The sequence below is a fragment of the Erythrolamprus reginae genome, chromosome 2 (assembly GCF_031021105.1).
Source record: "Erythrolamprus reginae isolate rEryReg1 chromosome 2, rEryReg1.hap1, whole genome shotgun sequence".
Lineage (NCBI taxonomy): Eukaryota > Metazoa > Chordata > Lepidosauria > Squamata > Dipsadidae > Erythrolamprus > Erythrolamprus reginae.
The window spans coordinates 112,155,836-112,178,481 of record NC_091951.1 but is presented as its reverse complement, the minus strand read 5'-3'; the positions used below and the strand labels follow the sequence as shown (position 1 = coordinate 112,178,481).

Below are 22,646 nucleotides of genomic sequence, written 5' to 3'. Positions count from 1 at the left end.
CTAGTCCCACCAGAAGTTGGGGAACAGTCTGTTTGCAGCCTCCAGAGGGCCTCCGGGGGGTGGAGGAAGCCGTTTTCACCCTCCCCAGGCACTGAATTATGGGTGGGCACTCCCGCATGCGTGATAGCACACGCGCACATTCTTTTGGCACCCAAGGGGAAAAAAGGTTCACCGTCACTGGCATATACTATTTCGAAAGAACTGCACGCATCATCGTTGAAGATATTTCTTAAAATAGCAAGAATACAATCTGTTTTCATAAATATCTCCCCTTGGTAACAATTTATAGGGCAGGTAGTATTAATTCGCAGTAGATTAATTAACACTGGTGTACTCATGTACTTTTGAGCAACAAAGAAATGGAGATTGGTCTGTTATTTAGCGCTTTGTAGGCAACCAAATCAGTCTATACAACACAATGTTACAGCCATTAAAGAATACTTAAGTGTTTTAAAGATCACTTCACACAAACTTCCACTTCTTCATTTGTTCAAGCGAAAAAGAAACCATGCCTTTTTAATGACTGTGATCAAAAAGTCAGAAGAGCTCATTATTCATTGTAAAATATAATGCTGATGAAATATAGTAGCACAAGTAAGATACTTAGTGAATTGTGATCTGCAGAGGATTCACACCAAGAGTGACATTTATACTTCAAATGGTGTTTTTTTTCTATTTTGGGGGTTAAAGTCATATCCCCAGATCAATAAAGCGGTGATAACATAAGGCAAAAAATGGAGAAGAGAAGAGACACAAAAGTTAATGGAGCTTGTATTTGTTTCAAATCAATGAGTACCGGTCATCACTTTGATGCTCTATCACAGGTGTGCCCAGCCCATTGCCCTAGACGTCTAGTAATGCAGTCTCACAAGATAGCAATAGCAACAGCATTTCAGACTGATGTAGCACTTCACGGTGCTTTGCAGCCTACTCTAAGCGGTTTCCAGAATCAGCCTATTGCCCCCAACAATCTGGGTCCTCATTTTTTAATACTCTCAGAAGGATGGAAGGCTGAGTCAACCTTAAGCTGGTGGGACTCAAACTGCTGAATTGCAAACAGCCAGCAGGCAGCAAAAGTAGCCTGTAGTACTGCATTCTAACCACTTTGCCCCCATGGCTCTTTACAACCCAAAGATTGCATTATCACATAATAATATTATTATGTAATTTATATACCTTAACTAAAGGTAGTCCTCGACTTACAACCGCCAATTGAGCCCAAAATTTCTGTTGTTAAGTGAGGCATTTGTTGAGTTTTGCCCCATTTTACAATCTTTCTTGCCACAGTTGTTAAGGGGATCATTGGAGTTGATTAGTTAGTAACACGGTTGGTTAAATGAGTCTGGCTTCCCCATTGACTTTGCTTGTCAGGTCGCAAAAGAGGATCCCATGACCTTGGGACATTGCAACAGTCATAGATATGAGCCATTTTCCAAGCATCTGAATTTTCATCACATGATCATGGAGAAATTGCAAAGGCTATAACTGTGAAAAATGGTCATAAGCCATGTTTTTCAATGTCGTAATGTCAAACAAACTGTTGTAAGTCCAGGTCTATCTGTATACAGTGATCCCCCGCTCGTTGCGAGGGTTCCGTTCCAGGAGCCCCCGCAACGAGCGGGTTTTCGCGAAGTAGCGATGCGGAAGTAAAAACACCATCTGCGCATGTGCAGATGGTGTTTTTACTCCCACAGCGCTAGCGAGGAGCCGAAGATTGGGGGCGGCGCGGCTGTTTGCCGCCGGCATGGGGGGCTTCCTAGCAGCCCCCCAAACCCGGGTTGGGGGTCCGGGGGGCGCTGTCTCTCGGCGCTTTCGAGCTGAGTCCGGGAGCGAATTCGCTCCCGGACTCAGCTGGAAAGCGCCGAGAGACAGCGTGGACAGGCCCGTTCCTTGGCGCTGTCTCTCGGCGCTTTCGTGCTGAGTCCAGGAGCGAACTCGCTCCCGGACTCAGCTGGAAAGCGCCGAGAGACAGCGTGGACAGGCCCGTTCCTTGGCGCTGTCTCTCGGCGCTTTCGTGCTGAGTCCGGGAGCGAACTCGCTCCCGGACTCAGCTGGAAAGCGCCGAGAGACAGCGTGGACAGGCCCGTTCCTTGGCGCTGTCTCTCGGCGCTTTCGTGCTGAGTCCGGGAGCGAACTCGCTCCCGGACTCAGCTGGAAAGCGCCGAGAGACAGCGTGGACAGGCCCGTTCCTTGGCGCTGTCTCTCGGCGCTTTCGTGCTGAGTCCGGGAGCGAACTCGCTCCCGGACTCAGCTGGAAAGCGCCGAGAGACAGCGTGGACAGGCCCGTTCCTTGGCGCTGTCTCTCGGCGCTTTCATGCTGAGTCCGGGAGCGAACTCGCTCCCGGACTCAGCTGGAAAGCGCCGAGAGACAGCGTGGACAGGCCCGTTCCTTGGCGCTGTCTCTCGGCGCTTTCGTGCTGAGTCCGGGAGCGAACTCGCTCCCGGACTCAGCTGGAAAGCGCCGAGAGACAGCGTGGACAGGCCCGTTCCTTGGCGCTGTCTCTCGGCGCTTTCGTGCTGAGTCCGGGAGCGAACTCGCTCCCGGACTCAGCTGGAAAGCGCCGAGAGACAGCGTGGACAGGCCCGTTCCTTGGCGCTGTCTCTCGGCGCTTTCATGCTGAGTCCGGGAGCGAACTCGCTCCCGGACTCAGCTGGAAAGCGCCGAGAGACAGCATGGACAGGCCCGTTCCTTGGCGCTGTCTCTCGGCGCTTTCGTGCTGAGTCCGGGAGCGAACTCGCTCCCGGACTCAGCTCGAAAGCGCCGAGAGACAGCGTGGACAGGCCCGTGCGGCGAGAATGAACGGCGTGGGCGGGCGAAGGGCGGGCGGCAGCGAGGAGTTTGCGTGGGCGGTGGGGAAACTCCTCGCTGACGCCAGCAAGAGGGGGAAGACCCAGGAAAGCCACCCAGCAGCTGATCTCCCGGTTGCCATCTACGCATGCGTGCCCCGGGCACGCATGCGTAGATGGTATTTTGACTTCCGGGTTGAAAAATAGCGAAGTACCCTGTTCGCAATGGTTGGGGACGCAATAAACGGGGGATCACTGTATATTCCTCTTGGGTCAATGCAGCCCAGTCGAGACAAAAGGTTGGACACTTATGTTCTACCATCAAATGGCAACCTTTATGCAAAGGACAAAAAAGACCCTACACTAAGAAGAGTATTGATTTTAACTTGCACTATCTCCACAATTAAATCCACAAAGTGAAGCTCTGCAGCACAACACTTTTTAATATAAAAGTCGTACTTCCATTTAACAGCTCTCATCCATATAAGAGCATCTCTTGTAACACCACCAAATAATATTCTCTTTTTACTCTTCCAGAAATAAAAATAGTTATTTGTTTGGAAAACAAAGTTACCTGTAAACATTGCACAGAAATACGGACTGCAAGCTGCTAGGACAATACGGTGGGCTTCGATTTCAGTGTCTTCGGCAACAATCACCACATCGCAAAGAAGCCGTTTGCTGTGAACATATCAACAATGATGATTTCAGAACCAATCTGGCAAATACAGAACTATTAAATAAATGCTAAATAAATGTAAGCTATAGTTGCCATGCTTGTTTACATTTTTTATTAGGATCTACTGCAGTGGTTCCCAATGTGGGGGCCACGCCCCACAGAGGGGTAATTTGATTTTAATGGGGGCAATTGGAACCTTGTTTAAACCAAGGTTCCTCTGCATGACTAGGAGTTCACTTTTTGAATAGTAAGAATTATATGTCAGGGGGGCGCATCAGGATTTTAGAGATGCTGAGGTGGGGCATGGCCAAAAAAAGGTTGGGAACCACTGATCTACTGTATATGCTACTTCCCAGCTAATAAAAATTACAAAAATATAACAAAGTAGAAACATAGAAGACTGACGGCAGAAAAAGACCTCATGGTCCATCTAGTCTGCCCTTATACTATTTTCTGTATTTTATTTTAGGATGGATATATGTTTATCCCAGGCATGTTTAAATTCAGTTACTGTACTGTGGATTTATCAACCACGTCTGCTGGAAGTTTGTTCCAAGGATCTACTACTCTTTCAGTAAAATAATATTTTCTCATGTTGCTTTTGATCTTTCCCCCAACTAACTTCAGATTGTGTCCCCTTGTAATAAGAAAAAGAATCATACAACCCATCCATCCACAATTCCAATGAATCAGTGGTATGCATGCAATGCACTTGACTGAATTCAGTTTCAATTACAGGCTAAGTTAGTTGTGTAAGCTTTAAGAGGACTAGAGAGATAAAGCCTAACAAACATCCCATGGAAAACAATGCCCCAAGCAAGTCATAACTGAGAAATAGCACTCCCTTGTTCAATCTGATGAAAGGAATAATGAGTTACAAAAACAGGCCTCTGGTGCCAACTATTTATCATGAAGATTGGTCAATTGATCTCTCAACTCAAACTGCTTCTCTCTTTACAAATATGGGCAGTTTAATGTGGGCTGGAAAGTGGCTGTGCACAATCTGAAAGTGATATAATGTGACACAACATTTGAATTTTCGGAGTGGGATAGACCTACCTACTGTACATTACAGTATGGACAACCCAGAACCTACTCAAGTTGGTAAACTTTCAGAATTATTGGAACAATTTCTAAAATGCTCAGACTCTAGTTTTTCAACAAAAAAAATTGAGATGCAGCAGTTCCAATTCATCAAAAGCACTCTACGTTGGAGAAGGCTGCACTGCAAATCATGGACAGCTAAAATCAATCTAAGCTGGTTAAAAAGCATTCCTAACTTTCACTGCTATCTTCAGTTCCCAGTTAGTGTCCAATCCAGAACTCAGTATTTGGCCCATCAGAAATACAATCCAGATTAAAATGTGGTGTAAAATTCACTCCAAAATAGGTAGTTTCCCAGTCCCTACAATCTCAATGTCTTTCTGGATTAATTTTTCACTAACTCACCCTCATGTTTCTAAAAATCCTCTAGTTACCAGTTTTGTTTTTAAAGCTTAGTTAATTGGCCAAAAATAAAGATCAAGTTAATTTCAGCCTTATCCAATCCCATGACTGTTTGGTCTTTCCTCCTTAAACTGGTATAAGTAGTCCAATTTACAGCCACAATTGAGCCCAAAATTTCTGATGTTAAGTAAGACATTTGTTAAGTGAATTTTGTCCCATTTTACGACTTTTCTTGCAGCAGCTGTTAAGCCAATCACTGAAGTTGATAAGTTAGTAACAAGGTTAACTGAATCTGGTTTCCCCATTGACTTTGCTTGTTGGAAGGTCACAAAAAGTGATCACGTGACCCTGGGACACAGCAAAAGTTATAAATATGAACCAGTTGCCACGCATCTGAATTTTGATCATATGATCATGGGGATGCTGCAAAGATCGTAAGTATGAAAAATTGTCATAAGCCACATTTTTCAGTGCCATTGTAACTTTGAACAATCACTAAATGAACTGTTGTAAAATAAATGGATGACCCCAAGGACACTTACTCAACCTACAAGGTTTGTGGCGAATAGCACCAGTTTCTTCATTTAAGAAAATTAGTACTGTCCCTATTTTGACTGCCCATTTACTCCCATCCTCGACTTTTAAAATACAAAGATCAAGTTTCTTATTAATCTACATAAAGGTTCAAATGTTCACTCAAAAAAAACCTTGTTTCATATACATGCATTTGTGTGGGCTCATCTGGGGATGAGAAAGCATTAACAGATCTGAATAATCAATAAGTAAACATAATTTAACAATGTCTGAATTTTCCAGCTCCAGAGTTAACAAAACGGCCGGTCAAATCAACTATCCATTCTTGGACCAGCTTGTTTGACAGAGAAGACTCCAGTAGGCAGCTGACTTTTAATGTCACCAACATTAAAAGTCAGCTGCCTACTGGAGTCTTCCCTGTCAAGCAAGCTGGTCCAAGAATCCCAAGCTATGTGGCAGCATCAAGTCTCGCCAGCTAAGACCCTTCCTGCTTTCATGAGTACAGTATATCCCTTTCTTAAAGAATGTTACGGGGCAGATTGGTTTTTCTTTTTTCCTTGTCCCTACATCTTTTCTACATAACCTTGCTTTGACAATCAGCTGTCACCTACCACTTTAAAGTATTCAACAAATGCCAAACCCTAGTTCTGCAACGGTTTAAAGGCGGTGGCGGCAACAGCAGAAACAACAGTAGTGAGAATAAATCAGTGGTAAGCAGGAAAGGGAAGAAATGAGAGGGATTTTCAAGGCAGCTGCAATGTAGCTTGTTTAGAAGGGCGTCATAGGCAGCCTATATTATTAGTTCCTCTAAGTGGAAAGCTGTCAGTCTTCTCCCATTATCTCCCATAGCATCAAGTTACAAATAGAATAACCTAGCATTTTATAATCTGCTTTGTACCAAACAATCCGCAGTCCTCCAACCTTTCATGTTCTATGCAAACAAAGGGCAAAAGCAACTTGTCACCAAGGGACACTGGTAAGATAATTCACTCAGGATTGGTACCTATATAGACAGGGCATGATAATGCTTTTCCATGTGTTCATCCCATGGCATGGCTGTTGTGTTATAAAGCAAGGTCTGTTTTCACTCAGTAATGGCCTATGATGAGCTATTAAACATTTCAGCTACATGTTTGTGAATTCATTGTAGAAAGAGAGCTATGTTAGTCTCTGGGGGCAAAAAGACAAAACAGGAGCCCAGTAATACTTTTTCCTACTAACAGGGTTTCTTTAAAAACATGTTATTAAAAAGTATGCGAGTTAGAGTCCTGATTTTTATGTGAATTCATAGGTCAGTGGTTCCGTGGGTGACAGAGTCAAGGAATGCAACATAAGTACCTCTGGAAAGGACTGGATCCACGTCCTGGCTATTTTCTTGGACAATATGTGGCTATTTAGCCAGTACCATTCTACAATACTGCATTTTACTATAAAGGCAGACACTTGTGATTGCTGCAGGGTACCCACCTTGGCATTATTGGCCAAATTATCTTGCCTGCTCTTTTCAATTGTACACTATTGAAGTTTAACTGCACTATCTTGGAATGGAAAGCAGTGCTATAGAGTTCCTGTCCTTTGTCTGTTTTTTTAAATATCCTACTGTTTGAATTTTCCTAGTCAGACGTAAGATCCTCCTGAGCCAAGTCAGTGTTTTCTGCTGTCCACAACAGCCCCCACAACCTTTCATTACCTGAGAAATCTGTTCTTGCCATCATGTTGCATTCTACAGGAGAATCTGCCTGCCCCTTTTGCTAGGGTTCTGCAGCTTATTACAATCAACATCAAACTACCCATAGCTACAGGGTGAAAACCGAAGAAGTAAATAGTATGTGGTTAGCAAGGTGGAAGTGGGGAAGGAAGAAAATCCAGTAGAAGAGACAGAAGGCACAGGAGCCTATCAGGACCCTGCAAAAACGAAGTAAGTCATGGTTTGAAAATTCCCAAAGTTAGGTTGTTGACTCAAACTAATCTACTGTTTATAACAGAATAAATAAATATATCTATATTGCTAAGGTACAATAGGATTTGTTTAAACAATCCTATTGTTTTGTACAACGGTGCTAGTGCTGGTGTTCTATCGTGAAGCACCATACAATTTTAGTGATCCAAGTGAAGAACTTCATACAAAGTACAGCAACTGATTTGAAGATCATGTTTGAATTGAACAAAGTGTTCTACAAGTTAGATGCCTCTAATTCCAGCTGGCAAGTGTCTAATAATTACACATAGAAGCAAATTGAACATGCAAAAGTACCTCCTTAATTCATTCATGACTTTGAATGCTTTTCCCATATGACAAGGATTGATGGTCACTGTCCGCTGATCCTTATCTCCATCTGCCTCAGGTGCTTGGGGCCACCTTTTGATGCTGAAGACAAGGGGAAAAAAGCAAATAAATATTCCCCTTAATTTGCAAGATTAAAGATAAAGTATGATCTAAAAATTTAACATGAAATCATCATCTCATTTGTTGTCACATGTTATAAGGGATCGCAAGTGTTTAGCTTACACCACCAGCTGTCCATGCTATGTCTACCTAGTGTAATTGGAATCCTATTTTAATATCTCAACTATGCCAAAGTGAATGCTTTTGATGTAACTATGTGAAATATGTGCTCAGAACACATGCACAAATTCTTTGCTTAAGCAACACAAGGATTTGTGAATAGCACATGAGGTTGTAAAGAACTATGCACATGTATGTGTATTTTTTTAAAAAAAAAATATTCACATGGAAAATAACGTATTTAGCTCTCTGACTCTTAGATATACATACTGGTTCCTCTACTTAAGAACTTAATTTGTTCTGTGACCAGGTTCTTAAGTAGAAAAGTTTGTAAGTAGAAGCAATTTTTCCCATAGGAATCAATGTAAAAGCAAATAATGTGTGCAAACCCATTAGGAAAAAAAATAAAAGCTCGGAATTTGGGTGGGAGGAGGAGGAAGAGGAGGAGGACAGTCGCTGCCGAAGGAAGAAGGAGAGGTGAGGGGAATCAAAAAAATCCAAACCTTTAAGGCTTAAAAAAGAAAGAGGGACTCTGAGGCGGCGAGGAGCACACGACTCCCATACACCCAGCGCGAGGCTGCCTCCCATACACTGCGCCAGAGAGAGAAACCCAGGCAGGCGAGAGGGGGGAACCTCTCGCTCCTTTGACCGAAAGACGGCTGCTGATGATGCTGCTACCTGCTTCCTCTTCCTTCCCATGCTGAAGGGCTCCCCTCTCCTCTCACTCGCTCGCTTTGTAGCCGGCGCCTTTCCTTCACTGTGATGACTCATTAGTTTGGCTGAAGCCAAGCTGATTCGGCCGGGGCAAAGCTGAAATTTTTCCGGGCTCGGGTTCTTAAGTAGAAAATGGTTCTTAAGAAGAGGCAAAAAAATCTTGAACACCCAGTTCTTATCTAGAAAAGTTCTTAAGTAGAGGCGTTCTTAAGTAGAGGTACCACTGTACTAAGAATAAGGTAATGAAGGCAGATCAATTTTTCTATCTAAATCTTGGGGGAAATGAAGTCATCATCCTTTTTGGTAAATAAAGTATGGCATCTGGATTAAAAAGTAGAAAGTCAGAGCCATTGGAATTACAACATATCTATTTATTGCGGGGGGAGGGGGGACATTATCAGGAAATGTTTTTGTTTTTCCCCATGAAATAAACACATCCAGTGTATGAAACCAGGATTCACAAATCTGAATGGCAACACAGTTTAACAACAATCATCTGCAGCCACAACTTGAAATAAAATATTCAGCACTTTATTTACTGATATAAAACAGTTCATACATTGTTTCCCTATATTTCAGAGCACTCTCAAGGTCAAATGGAGAGGACTACTGGCATGAATGTACTGTACTACCTAATCCAAAAGCATCTGTTAATAGCTCTAAGGGAAGGCCATTTCTACTAGCACTCAGGCCAGAAACAAACAGAATCTTGCCAAACCAGTTCCATCAAAACAAAACAAAAAACACATTCACTGACAGTGCTGGCCAATTCAGCTGTAGGTAATCCGCTTCCTGAAAAGACAGAAGGCTAATTGAACCATTCCCTAAAGAGAGACGCCTCCTGAGCCTGGGGAAGCAGCAACCTTACCCACTTAGCATCTCACAAAGCCATCTTTCACTTTTAAACTGAGCCCTCAGCCACCATCAATAGAGGCTGAGAACTGGGTTGATTTTATATGTACAAGATATTGAAACCCTTCCTCCTGCTCCTCTGGGTTTTTTTAAGCAAAGCAATTGCTCTTTGCCCTCATTCCTATCCAGCCTGTCCTTTCAGACACAACTTCATATGCTCTCCAAAACCCGTCTCCCCTGCAAATAATCTCACTGGGTGTCTTCCTCCTCCAATACAGGTAGTCCTCGACTTACGACCGCAATTGTGCCCAAAATTTCTGTTAAGTGAAATGTCCCTTAGTTGAATTTTGCCCCACTTTACGACTTTTCTTGCCCAGATGTTAAGTGAACCACTGCAGTTATTAAGTCAGTAACACAGTTGTTAAGTGAATCTGGCTTCCCCGTTGGCTTTGCTTGTAAGAAGGTTGCAAAAGGGAATCACGCGACCCCCAGACACTGCAACCATCATTAATATGAATCAGTTGCCCAGCATCTGAATTTTGATCACCTGACAAAGGGGGGTTGTTAAGTGTTTTTAAAAAAAAGTCCTAAGTCAATTTTCCCTGTGCCACTGTAACTTCAAACAGTTAATAAATAAACTGTTGTAAGTCAAGGACTAAATGTATTCAATTCCCGCAGGCTCAACAGAAAATCAGGCATTCCCAACGGAAAATTAGGCATTCCCGGAGAAAATAGTCTGGCAATCAGGTAACTTCTACAGCATCTGCCAAACCTCACCCTTCACCCTTCCTAGCTTTGTACAATGCCTCCCAACAGGGTTTTCTTCAGTTGATGTGGGGAAAGCAACCAAGGTGGCTTTTATACACTTAAGTTGGTTAGGATTAAGAATGATTGTCTTAGATTGGAGAAAAAAAGAGATGACAAGCAATGGCAAATAAAATGATGGTTTGTTAACGGGAAAGATAGTGTAGCTGGTCATCCAAGCCCTTAGAAATGAGGTGTTCATTCATTCATTCATTCATTCATTCATTCATTCATTCATTTATTGGCTTGCTTGCTTGTTTCCAGCCTTTATTGTTTTTATAAGTAACTTAAGGTGGCAAAGTACCTAATATTCTTTCCTCTTCTTATTTTCCCTAAACAACAACCCTATGGAGTGAATTGGGCTGAGAGACAATGAATGGCCTTAAGGTCATCTAGCCGATTTTTCATGCCTAAAGGGGGGGGGGGGGTGGAACTCACAGCCTTGTGGTTTCTAGGCCAATATTTTATAATCAGTAGACCAACTTGGCTCTTATTTGCTGGTAAGGCAAACACCAATAACAATGGCAGACAAGATATTTAAAGCAGCTTGTTAGAGCTGAGTGCGAAATTTCAGTAGTATTTTAAAAGCAAAATCACAACTATTGGCCCAAAACCAACTGATACACACAGGACCCAAGCAGGAGAAAAAAATCGGACATATTTCAGTAGGGCCTAACCCATAATAACATTTTGGACAGTTTGCTTGTTCAGAAAAGTGGGGGAAATATTACACTTAAGCAAGAAAGAAAAGCATCTCTTTTCCCCCACATTCGTGTTTTGAAAGCTTTAAAGTTCCATTTATGTCCTTTCAGGTTATATTTATAGCACTTCCCTGAAGGGCAAGTAAAGCACCCTTCCAATTAGATCAAAAGTTTTAATAAGCTAACTTTTTTTTTCTTTCAAACTGATCTCCTTAACAGGTTTGCTCATTACAGGTAGTCCTCGGCTTTGCGATTGTTCAAAGTTACGACAACATGGAAAAAAATGATTTATGACTGTTTTTCACACTTACGACCATTGCAGCATCCATATGGTCGCATGATCAAAATTCAGACATTGGGCAACTGGTAAGTAATTATGATGGTTGCACTGTCCTGGGGTCACGACATCCCATATTGCAAATTTCTGACAAGCAAAGTCAACGGGGAAGTCAGATTCACTTAACAACCGTGTTGCTAATTTAACCGCAGTGATTCACTGAACAACTGTAGCAAGAAAGGTCATAACATGGGGCGAAACTTAATAACTGCCTTGCTTAGCAACATAAATTTGGTGCTCAATAGTGGTCATAAGTCAAGGACTACCTGTAATTAATTATGACCATTTCAATGCCAGGAACTTAGATTCAGTTTACATGCTGCAAATGTAAACCATATTTTAAAGGGATGCTGCTTTGTCCATAACAAACCCAATAGCTTCCACCCTGAGCCAAGAATAAAATGCAAGAGAACTGAACAGATGAACTAATTGGAAGGAAGCAAATGAGGATGAGTTCTAAATTAAGAAATGCCAAGTACAATATGAACATTATATTTTTAATTTTTTGGGAACACTAGCTAAGATGCAGTTTGTTCTATTTCAATAGCAACATATTTTCTGAGCTCTAATTCTCTTAATTCCCTATCAAAGTGTAGCACCTAATGGGTACAAAATAAATGATTTATAGAGGATAACCATTTCCTATAGCAAAGCAAGGAGATTTTTTTTTTTTGGGTGGGGTTGGAATTCATAGATTCCACCCAAGCCTTGACCCTATGTCCATGATCTACCCATCAGGAATCCACAACCTTCAAAAATAAGAAAATACAAAAAGAAACAATGGAAAAAATAAATTATGCTTTATTATTTGTAATCTCAGGAATGGAGACAGCCCCAATGTATATACTGCCGAATTCATAATGGATGCTCGATTTCATTTCCGACTGCAGTACAATTCACTTTTTCACCCCAAGGCTGATTTGAAGCAATGCTAGAAAGGGTATTAAAATAGAAATGTGCCTCTTTTTGGAGCGGGAGCATTTAATCTCAATCAATCTGCAGCTCACAAACACTATTAAAATGCAACTAGAAAATATTGAAAATTCACAGCGTGGGGGTCCATCATTTGAATATTATTTTATTATTTTAAGATTTTAGCTTCAACTGTTAAAAAACAAGAACCAAGACTCCCACGCCCAACATATAAAAAGTTGGGGGGAAATCAGCCTCACACTCTTTTATGATGTGTACTCTATCATAACATGATGTAGGCAGAAAAAAAAATCTAACTAAAAGAATAGCTCATGACTGCCACAAAATAGTTGCCTATCTTTGCCATATCTTATAGCGGCAGTGAGATATTTTTCCTGCTAAAAAAGTACCAATCCTCCTATAACCCAATTTTTAAATAGTCCAGATCTTGCAGGAATCTGACACTCATCTCCTACAAAATCTCCATATGCTATGAGATTACAGGCACCTAGGCTTAATTAGGATTTTTTTTCTCTAGATGTTTTATATGGAAATGTAAAAATGATAGCTGCAAGCAAATCAAAATACTGAACAGAAACACAACACAGAACAGAAAACACAATGTCTTGGTGCATATGCTCTCAGTTTGTAAAGAATCATAAGATATTATAAAGTAAATCATAAAGTAAAACAAAGACCCAAAACTCTTTAAATATTTTTCTAACCATGCATTCAAGGCTCACAGCAAGAAATGGAATAGAACAAGACCATAACTTGAATTAAAAATTATAGTGTACCAAAACCACTGCTGTTTTAGAAGTGGACTTAAAAAGCAAGGAGAAACTGGGAAATAATCACTAATATAATGATGGACTAATGGAAGGAAACTAAAATGTATGTTAAAGACAAAGACATACTCTTACCTGAAATAGCCTGTTTTACTGATTAAAAGTAATAACTTTTTGAAAATAAACAGACAACACATCTATACCAAAACACCAAACAGAAGACTTTATCCATTGTTTGAATAGTATTACAGACTGAAATTTAGACAAAATATTGATCTAGCAGAGTCTGTCCATTATGTCAAATGTTTATTATATTATTCTTTATTTAAAATGATTAGATCCAGAATGAAGGCCAGAAGCTTTTACACATTTTAGTAAACTTTTTCCCCAAGAGCTACAAAGGAAGGTTTTCTGCTTTGGGGCAGTTGGATTTTTTTGAGTATTACAGTCTGCCCTTTCTTCTGTCTGCTTTTCGTTTCAGTCTAAAATCACAAGGCTCATTAATACTTCTCAACTAATAATATATGCTTGGCTGGGTCAAACTCCCCTATCCCTTTTCTCGTTAGTATTTTTTAAGATCTGTCTTTTAACTACATTTTATTGCACCAGGAGGAAACTGAGCACTCTAATGGAAAAACAGGGCTTTCTATAGTATCAACCCCCCTCCTTTTATAGGTGCTTCTGAATAACTTGAAAGGTTTCTTGGTATTGTATGATTTGATCAGCTCTAACAAAAATAACACCTTACAACATTTTTTTAGATTTCTTCTTCCCGAACAAACTAACATGGAAAACAATGGAAAACTTACTGGGTTTTTTTGAAGATATCAAATTGTAATGTGGAATGATAATAAACAGATCCCAGACATTAGATAATCATAGACTGGAAAGCTTTAGCAAACAAATCCTAACAATCAAAGGAAATTAACAATTAGAGTATTCTCTATTGTGTTATTTGGATATGTAGAAAAAGCAGTATGTGCTTATTCTCTTCTACCAGTAAGTGCTTTGCATTCTCTGGAAGAGATTCTTCCAATAGGTTTGGTCCTAGATCTTGCTAAAACCACAGAATTAATCTGCATGGATACATGTTATATTAATGACTTTGCCTTTAATAGGAATATATAACTGATTAACTAGTATAATTCAGTTAATCAGTTGCTAATCAAGAAACATACAAAGAGACTGTTAGGGAAAACTAAAAAAAAAGTTGTTAAAACGATTTTAAAAGATTTAGAGAAAACATCTTTTTTTTAATCTGAATATGAAGTTCTTTCATCCAGTGCTACTTTTACCACTCTGAGCTGCTGAACAAAAGGCAGGATATACATCTAACAAATAAATTTAAAAGTACATTAAATGCTTTCATTAAAAACAAGATGACCATTGTAGTTGCTTCTTTTTCCTGCATTCACTAATTGTCACAATATATTCTTAATTACCAGAAAAAGAAAAATCTCAGCTTTAGGAGCTGGTCAGTTTTCCAAACTGCCAGAAGTAAAATAAACTTGCCAATATTTATGTCACTAAAATATACTTTGTAGTACATAATGCATAATCAACAGAAAATTCAATGGAGAAGGATATTATCTATGCCTGTATAGCTATTAAACACATTCCAAGGATAACAGATGTTTTAAACAATCTACATGCCATGCATACCTTTTATTGGAATAAACCATGTGAAGAGACACTCCATTGGAATGTCAGATCAGAGTAACATGAAATGGTAGTAGCCAGAGTGGATTACCCTTCTACAAGCTCAGAATTCTTGCCATGAACTGATTAAATGTAGATTTATATCTATATCATATTATCTATAATGGAAAATGTTCTCCTCCAATATGAAAGCAGCATAGTTGCATACATGTCAATTTACTAAAAAAAGAATTACTCATCACGGGCAAGGGACAAGAAACAGATAAATTTGACAAAAGTGTATTCTTTCTTCTCAAGCCAAGCTTCTTTCAGTTCTTCCAAAATATTTTAGAAAACAACCTCACTGAATTACCCAAATGCTAAAACAATATATGGACATATACGACACTCAAAACAAGATGCATTAATAATATGATAGTACAGAGTTCTTAGAGTAAAGAACAAAAATAAAATCACCTACCCTCTCCTGGTCATCCTGAAATAAAGCAATGGCAAGCCATTCCATATCTTGCTATGAAAATTGCATGGATTTGTCCATCTAGGTCAAGCTATATTGGCGGGCAACCATCTATCCTAAGAATGCTTTCTTTACTACAAAATATGCTATTTGAATTTTAAAATGTGAATGCTAAAGGACAAGTCATCTGCAGGCTAATATAAAATCAGGTGTAACATGCTATAGTAATTGTTGTCCTCAGTTAGTAGAGTGAATGCCAGGACAAGAAAGCAATTCTACCAAAACCAGAAAAGCCACCAGGTAACATCATCAGTGTAAATAAGAAAGGGGTTTTCTGACTGTTTATATAGTTTTGCCCAGTGATGGGCTCCTGTGGGTACGGTCAGGTATGCAGAACCAGGCCAGTACAAAAATTTTGGTCAGGTACGCAGAACCGGTACAAAAATTTTGATTTTTTTTTTCTTCTTTTTTTCCCTTCTGGGCTCTGGAATATGTTTTTCCTATCGCAGTAAATGAGATTGAATGTGTATAATTTTAGAAGAATTGTGCGTGTGTATGTATGTACATACACATACAGTTTATATAGCAGATAATGTATATTTTTGTGTATCTGTGTGTAATATGTATGTATACATATGGCATATATACAGTGATCCCTCGATTTTCGCGATCTCGATCTTCGCAAAACGCTATCTCGCGATTTTTCCCACCCGATGACGTCACTCTCTTCCTTCCTTTCTCATCTTTCTTTCTCTCTCTCTTTCTCTCTCTTGCTTCTTCCTCTCTCACACTCTCTTCCTCCCTCTCTCATCTCTTTCTTTCCTTCTCTCTCTTTCTCTATCTCTCCCCCTCTTGCTGGCGGGCGGCGGGCGGGCGAGCGGGGGCATCAGCGAGGAGCCGGGGTTTCCCCTTTGCGTGGGCGGTGGGGAAACCCCGATCTTCGTCTGCTCGCTGCTGCTGCAGCAGCAGCAAGCAGACGAAGATCGGGGTTTCCCCGCCGCCCACGCAAAGGGGAAAGCCCGATTTGGCTCCTCGCTGCTGCCGCCGAGCAGATCAGCTGCTGGGCGGCCGCAGCAGCAGCGAGCAGACGAAGATCGGGGTTTCCCCGCAGCCCACGCAAAGGGGAAAGCCCGATTCGGCTCCTCACTGCTGCCGCCGAGCAGAGCAGCTGCTGGGCGTCCGCAGCAGCAGCGAGCAGACAAAGATCGGGGTTTCCCCGCCGCCCACGCAAACTCCACCATCTGCGCATGCGCGGCCATGGAAAAAGGGCGCGCATGCGCAGATGGTGTTTTTACTTCCGCAACCCTACATCGCGAAAAATTGATTATCGCGAGGGGTCTTGGAACGGAACCCTCGCGATAATCGAGGGATCACTGTACACAGAATTAAATAGTATATTTTGGATGTTCAGTAATAGTAAATAGATAGGGAAATTGTATCTCTTTGAGGTGAGGAGAGACCAGGCACCCTAACCCTAGCCCAAACTTTTGATGTGAGTGAAGTCAAGTTGGTCACCTTTAAGCCACCCCCGTCACATGATCGTGAAGCCACTCCTAGCTGGTCATATGTCTGGAAGTCACACCCACAAAATAAGCCACACCCACAGTGTGGTAGTAAAAAATTTTGCAAACCTTCACTGGTTTTACCTTGCCAGTCATAGAAATAATGACAATATTTTAATTCCCAAATGAGTATAGGACTTGCTGCCCATACAGTAAGTAACTCTTTCTGTCAATTTTGGAGGGGGTGCATTCAAACCGGTACCAGCTACAAAAAAAAGGAATCGACAATAAGATTCTTCCCCACTCTCAAGTACTGATACCCAAAGTATGGATTTCCTTTCACAGCAGAATTTGACAGGAACCTGTTTTATAGTTATCAGATTAAAACATGATTATCCTCTATCGTACTTTCAAGAAAATGAATGTTTTGCATCATTCTAATGCAAAAGGTTATTTTAATAACTGAAATCTATTTAGTTATTTGAATTTTATTTTAAGGCTATGGCAAGAAGTAGAGAGCTGCTTTTTTTTCATGTGCCCATATGCTTATTGTTTCAGGTTAATTACCGTATTTTTCGCTCTATAAGACGCACCTGCTGATAAGACGCACCTAGATTTTAGAGGAGGAAAATAGAAAAAAAATATTTTGAGCCAAAAAGTGGGCTAAAATATTTATTACAATAACAGAATAACTTACGAGATTAATTGGTGCCGGAAGGAGGCTCGTGAGTCGAAAAGCTCGTATGTCGAAACATTGTTTCCCATAGGAAACAATGGAAAAGCGATTAATGGGTGCAAGGTGGATGGAAGAAGCCTGGCGGCGGGCGGGGCTTGGCAGCGGGCGGGAAGCGCAAGGGAGCGAGCGATCCGGCGTGTCGGGCTGCCCGGGAAGGCGAGCGGTGCGCGGTAGGCGCGGGGACGGGGACAGGGGGGGGGAAATCGTCTGAACGCGGTTCCGAGTTGGGGGTTCGGGGGGGGGGGTGCTGGGAAGCCCCCCAGGCCGGCTGCGACCTTTTAAAACAGCCGCGCCGCTTCCCAGCTGACTCCTGAAGCGCGGAAGTTCGCCTTTGGCTTTTGGCTTCAGGAGTCAGCTGGGAAGCGGCGCGGCTGTTTTAAAAGGTCGCAGCCGGCCTGGGGGGCTTTCCAGCACCCCCCCGAACCTCCAACCCAAAAGCCAAAGGCGAACTTCCGCGCTTCAGGAGTCAGCTGGGAAGCGGCGCGGCTGTTTTAAAAGATTGCAGCTGGCCTGGGGGGCTTCCCAGCACCCCCCCCCCCGAACAGGGGTTGGGGGTTCGGGGGGGTGCTGGAAATGTCGGGGGCGCACGGGCGGTTGCGCGCGCTCCCTATCTTCCTGCTAGCCCCCCCCCCTCTGCTCCAGCGCCTCCCCCCCCTCCCTGCCTGCATCTTCGCTCCATAAGACGGGGCTGATTTTTCATCCTACTTTGGGAGGAAAAAAACTGCGTCTTATGGAGCGAAAAATACGGTATATATTTAGTTAACTATGGTATAACTATCAAATCACTGCTTGTTCTAAAATACTTATGTTGGTTTTTATTGATTATTACAGGGAGATTTATCCCTGCCACTATTTCAACTTTCAGCAGTTAACACAAGCCATGTGAAATCAACAATACAGTAAAACTTACAGTAACAAAATCACAATATAAACTTTAAAATTATAAAATAAAATGAATCAAGGAACAAATCAGTGGGATAATTTTTTCTTCCTTGGGATCTCCAAAACCATTTGATTTTTAAAAGCTTGTGGGATGGTCAATCTGATTTCCAAAGACTATCATTTCATAAATATAAACACCCTTCCCCACTCAGAAGCAGGACCTGAAATCCTCATCCTAGCAATTCACAAAAGTTTTTTAGGATCGTTCAACCTATCTATCATTGTTCATAGTAATGTTAATTGTTCTGATCACTTTAGGATGTCTGTCTGTCTGTCTGTCTGTCTGTCTGTCTGTCTGTCTGTCTGTCTGTCTGTCTGTCTGTCTGTCTGTCTATCTATCTATCTATTAGATTTGTATGCCGCCCCTTTCCGAAGACTTCTGTATGTTTGCACACACACTTGAGTCAATTTGACTCCTGGAAATTGCCTACCACTTTCTTGACTTTTTTTTTTTTTGTAAGTGACTTTTCACTGCCTCCTTCCTAGAGCTAAGAGAAATGGACTGACACAAGGTCACCCAGCTGGTTTTGTGCCTAGGGCAGGACTAGCCCTGTTTCCCAGTTTCTACCCTGGTGCTTTAACCAATATTCCACATTGGCTCTCCTGGTAAATGGGAATTTTTTAATGGACTATATGTGTTATGACAGTTGTGGCATGACTACAGATAATCCTCAACTTGAGACCAAAATTGAGGCCAAAATTTCTGATCTAAACAAGACAGTTATTAATGAATTGTGACCCATTTTACAACCTTTTTGTCGTAGTTGTTAAAAGAATGGCTGCAGTTGTTCATGAATTGTTAAGTGACTCTGGCTTCCCATTGACTTGGCTTGTCAAAAGCTGGCTGAGTCTACAAATGATCACACAATCCCAGGACACTGTAACTATCACAAATACATGCCAGTTTGCCAAGTACCTGAATTTTGACCATGTGACCAAGGAGATGCTGCCATACTAGTAAATGTGAAAAATAGCCATAAATCACATTTTCAGTGCTGTTGTAACTTCAATCTGTCACTAAATGAATGTTTGTAGGTCAAGGACTAAATGTATCCTAATTATATGCTTTTGAAATTCTAAATATGCTTCTAAATATTGCCTACTCCTGTGCCAAACCATAGTTTAATAGTATAGATCAGAGTTTGCCAAATAAACCACAACTGATTGGGTTCATACACTATACCTTTACACAAACTATACTTTACAAGTGAAAATAGTCTAGATTTGCGAAATATACTGGAACCAAAACATTTTCATCTTCTTTTGACTTAATACACCAGGCCGCAGAAAGTGAGAAATAGAGGGCACATCTCACCCATTTTAATAGAGCTAATTCTCAAGCATTTAAATAACTTGAATAGCAGCACTCTTTTCCATACTAACAACAGCAAAGGCAAGCAGTTGTTATTCTACCTTACTGTACAGCGGTCTCTCTGTGTTATTTTTTCCTGAACAAGTCTGGTTAACAATGTAAAAAGGAAGTGCTTGACATATCCTGTTTTTTCCAAGAGAGCAAGATTTGACTTTGCATTGGGTAGGAATGGCCATTATGTCATCAATCTGAATTCTTCCACAGTGAGAGGAAAACACTTTTCTAATTTGATTACAACTTCCCATCTTATTTCATACATTATACATTGAGCATTTAATAGCATTGGAACATAAGTTCCCACAATTGCATATAGACCCAAAAGTTTTAAATGGATCTTTCACACTTCCTCCAAAAGTGCAACGTGACAGGGCACGTTTAAAATAGAGGCAATCATTGTAAGAACAGCAGTTCATTAAATGTAATCGTAATTAAATGTAAGTATCAAATTTAGTCATTGTTCTGGCCCAGGCAACCTTTTAGATTTAGTTCTGAGTTCATAACTCTGGCCTTGTGCCCCAAAATGCATACATTCTGATACAGGTTAGTCACCTTTTTATTAGATGTTAATGCATCCTCACCTGGCATCTTACAAGTCATAACTAGTGTCGGCTTTGTGTTTGCAATAATATATTTGTAAACAGATTGTACTTCTTCTCTTACAGTTCTTAAAAACAGGCAGGTTAAGAAGATCCCAAATAAATGTCAAAGAAATGTCAAACATCAAAAACAGAAAAATTACAATGTTTTCGAAGACATCATTTGGCACTCGGCTGGAAACAAGAGGGGGGGGTTACTTATGTAATGAATTGCATAATTTACTATCCTTGAGTAGAGTATAGTAGTGAGCAAGAACCTTCTCTGGGGTATACAGTGTATTTTAGTTATAACTTATGATTATGGTTAAATACTGGGGACTCTCCAATGGATCCTATGGAAGCTCCTCTTGGAAATTCGTATCTAGGAACTCAGCTCCTCAGGTCCGAGCTATTATTCAGTCAACAACTAACCACCATAACTCTCCAAGAGCAGCAGCAGCATCCCACACGAAGAGAGCAGATTGTGTGAATCTCTCCGGTGCAGCTGTCCAAAAATGTTCCCATAGCAACGGCAAAGGCACCCACTCACCCACGCTGCAGCTTGAGCGTTTAAACCCAAAGCAATTTAACCTTTCACCTACGTTCAATTGCCGCGCCAAGCAACTTATGCAGGCGTGCATGCGTGGATTAAAAAGCGAATCGCAGAACATGGGAAAGAAGGCGGGGGTGGGGGTGGACAGGGGGAAAGAGAGGCAAAAGGGAAAGCGAAGTCGGCGCACGAATCGAATCACTGCCCTTCTCTCTTAAAATGCCCGGGATGTTCACCTCCCTCTCCCCCACCCCCCAGTCAAACACAACCCAAGCACGCACGCGCGCACGTTCCTCACCTCACCATCTTTCCGACGAGCGTATTAAGAACTCGGAGCACGGAAGTTTGCCCCGCCGGAAAGGAACCGGCTTGCCCCAAAAGACGACCGCTTTCGAAGGAGAGAGAGAGAGAGCCTAGAAATCGCGCGTGGGGGGATCTCCAGGGGAACGGAAGGAGAGAGGGGAGACACTTTCAAAGAAGGGCCACCGGAGACAGGAAGTGTGTATGGGTGCGCGCGCGTGTATGCGTGCGTGCCTGTGAGGGGATTTGTAAAACCGAGGCAAGAGATTCGCGATGAATGAACCTTTGATTTAAAAAAATAAAAAATACACCCGGTAGCAAACGCCACCGCCTCTCCCCCGCTAATAAAAGGGGGAAGATTCACCAGAAGGAGCGTCTCCTAACGAGGGGCGGAGGAGGAGGAGCAGGCTCCGGGCCCCGCGACGCAAATAAACGGCGTCGCTTAGGAGGTTACCGCAGCCAACTTTCAGGGGGGAGATGCTAGCGAATCCGGCCGGCGACATCTTCCGCCAGGCTTCCGCGCCCACCCGCTACCGCCCGACGCAAGCAAAGGGTGGCGGGGGGAAGGGAAGAAAGGCGCCTGCCGCCTTCGCCGAGCGCACCGCACCAACCTTTCGTCGTCCATTGTGCGCCGCCGGAGCGGAGCCGGAGCCCTGCTGCATGCGCCCTCGCCTCCGCCTCCTCCTGCCCGCTCGCTTCTCCAGCGCTGCCGCAGCGAACCGCTCGGCGCCCCCTTGGTCTCGGCTGCGCTCAGCTGGCCGCCTTCCTTCTTCCCTGCGCCGCTTCCTCTCACGCCTAAAGCAACAGCGGCAGGTTAACTTTGCAGCAGCCACAAAACACTCCCTTCCCAGAGGTCCCCGCTGCCGCCGCTTACTCTGCCTCCAGCCTCGGCAGCCCACTCCCTTCTGCCTTCCTTTCTTCCCGCTCCGAGCATGCGACTCGGTCTCCTGGCAACACCAGCTGTGCGGAGAGGTACACTGCACCACCCCGGCTGCTGTTGTTTGCCTGAGGCATCTTTTTGGCGGGGTTTTGCTCCGTTTTAAAAAGACCAACCAAGGGAACGAAGCAAATGCAACAAGGGCGGAAAGGGAAGGGAGCGGGGTATTATTATTGTTGTTGTTGTTGTTGTCTTGGTCCCGTGATTTATGGCTAGGGAAGGAGAAGCGTGCTTTGAAACGTGCTCTCTTCCCGTCGCACTTGTTTGCATTTCGTTTTCTTGCCCTATTCCCAAACTCTGTTTAATCCATATATTTAAAGGGTGTCTTTAAAACGGAAACAATCCCATTGTTTCTTTGCATTCTTTGGGACAAATCTCGTTTTAAAAACCGGCAGGTTTGTTAAAGCGGAATGTGCTCTTATTGTGAGTGGCATGTTAGCTTCGCACATCCATTTTCCCTCTTACTGGGGTCAATTTTCACCTTAAGTCAAAGCAGGTAAATCATTTTTGGCAGCCGAGATAAAGGCACCTATTAGAGGGACGGGACTTCCTTTAA

General features: G+C 42.4%; 1 protein-coding gene across 4 annotated transcripts in view; it reads right to left on the bottom strand.

The window, feature by feature from the left end:
• The window catches only part of KLHL3 (kelch like family member 3), a 56,022-nt gene extending 33,875 nt beyond the window's left edge, over window positions 1–22,147 (bottom strand). Inside the window, exons 1-4 of one of the 4 annotated variants that reach the window (XM_070739184.1) lie at window positions 22,028–22,147; window positions 21,765–21,948; window positions 7,701–7,814; window positions 3,362–3,468 (exon numbers count right to left, since the gene is read on the bottom strand). In XM_070739184.1, coding sequence (XP_070595285.1) covers window positions 3,362–3,468; window positions 7,701–7,814; window positions 21,765–21,778 — 235 coding nt within the window. In that variant the 5' untranslated portion in view covers window positions 21,779–21,948; window positions 22,028–22,147. Of the gene's footprint in view, window positions 1–3,361; window positions 3,469–7,700; window positions 7,815–21,151; window positions 21,232–21,764; window positions 21,949–22,027 lie in introns of those variants that run through there. The other 3 variants (XM_070739183.1, XM_070739182.1, XM_070739185.1) reach the window with 3 other exon arrangements.
• Between the last annotated feature and the right edge of the window lie 499 nt (window positions 22,148–22,646).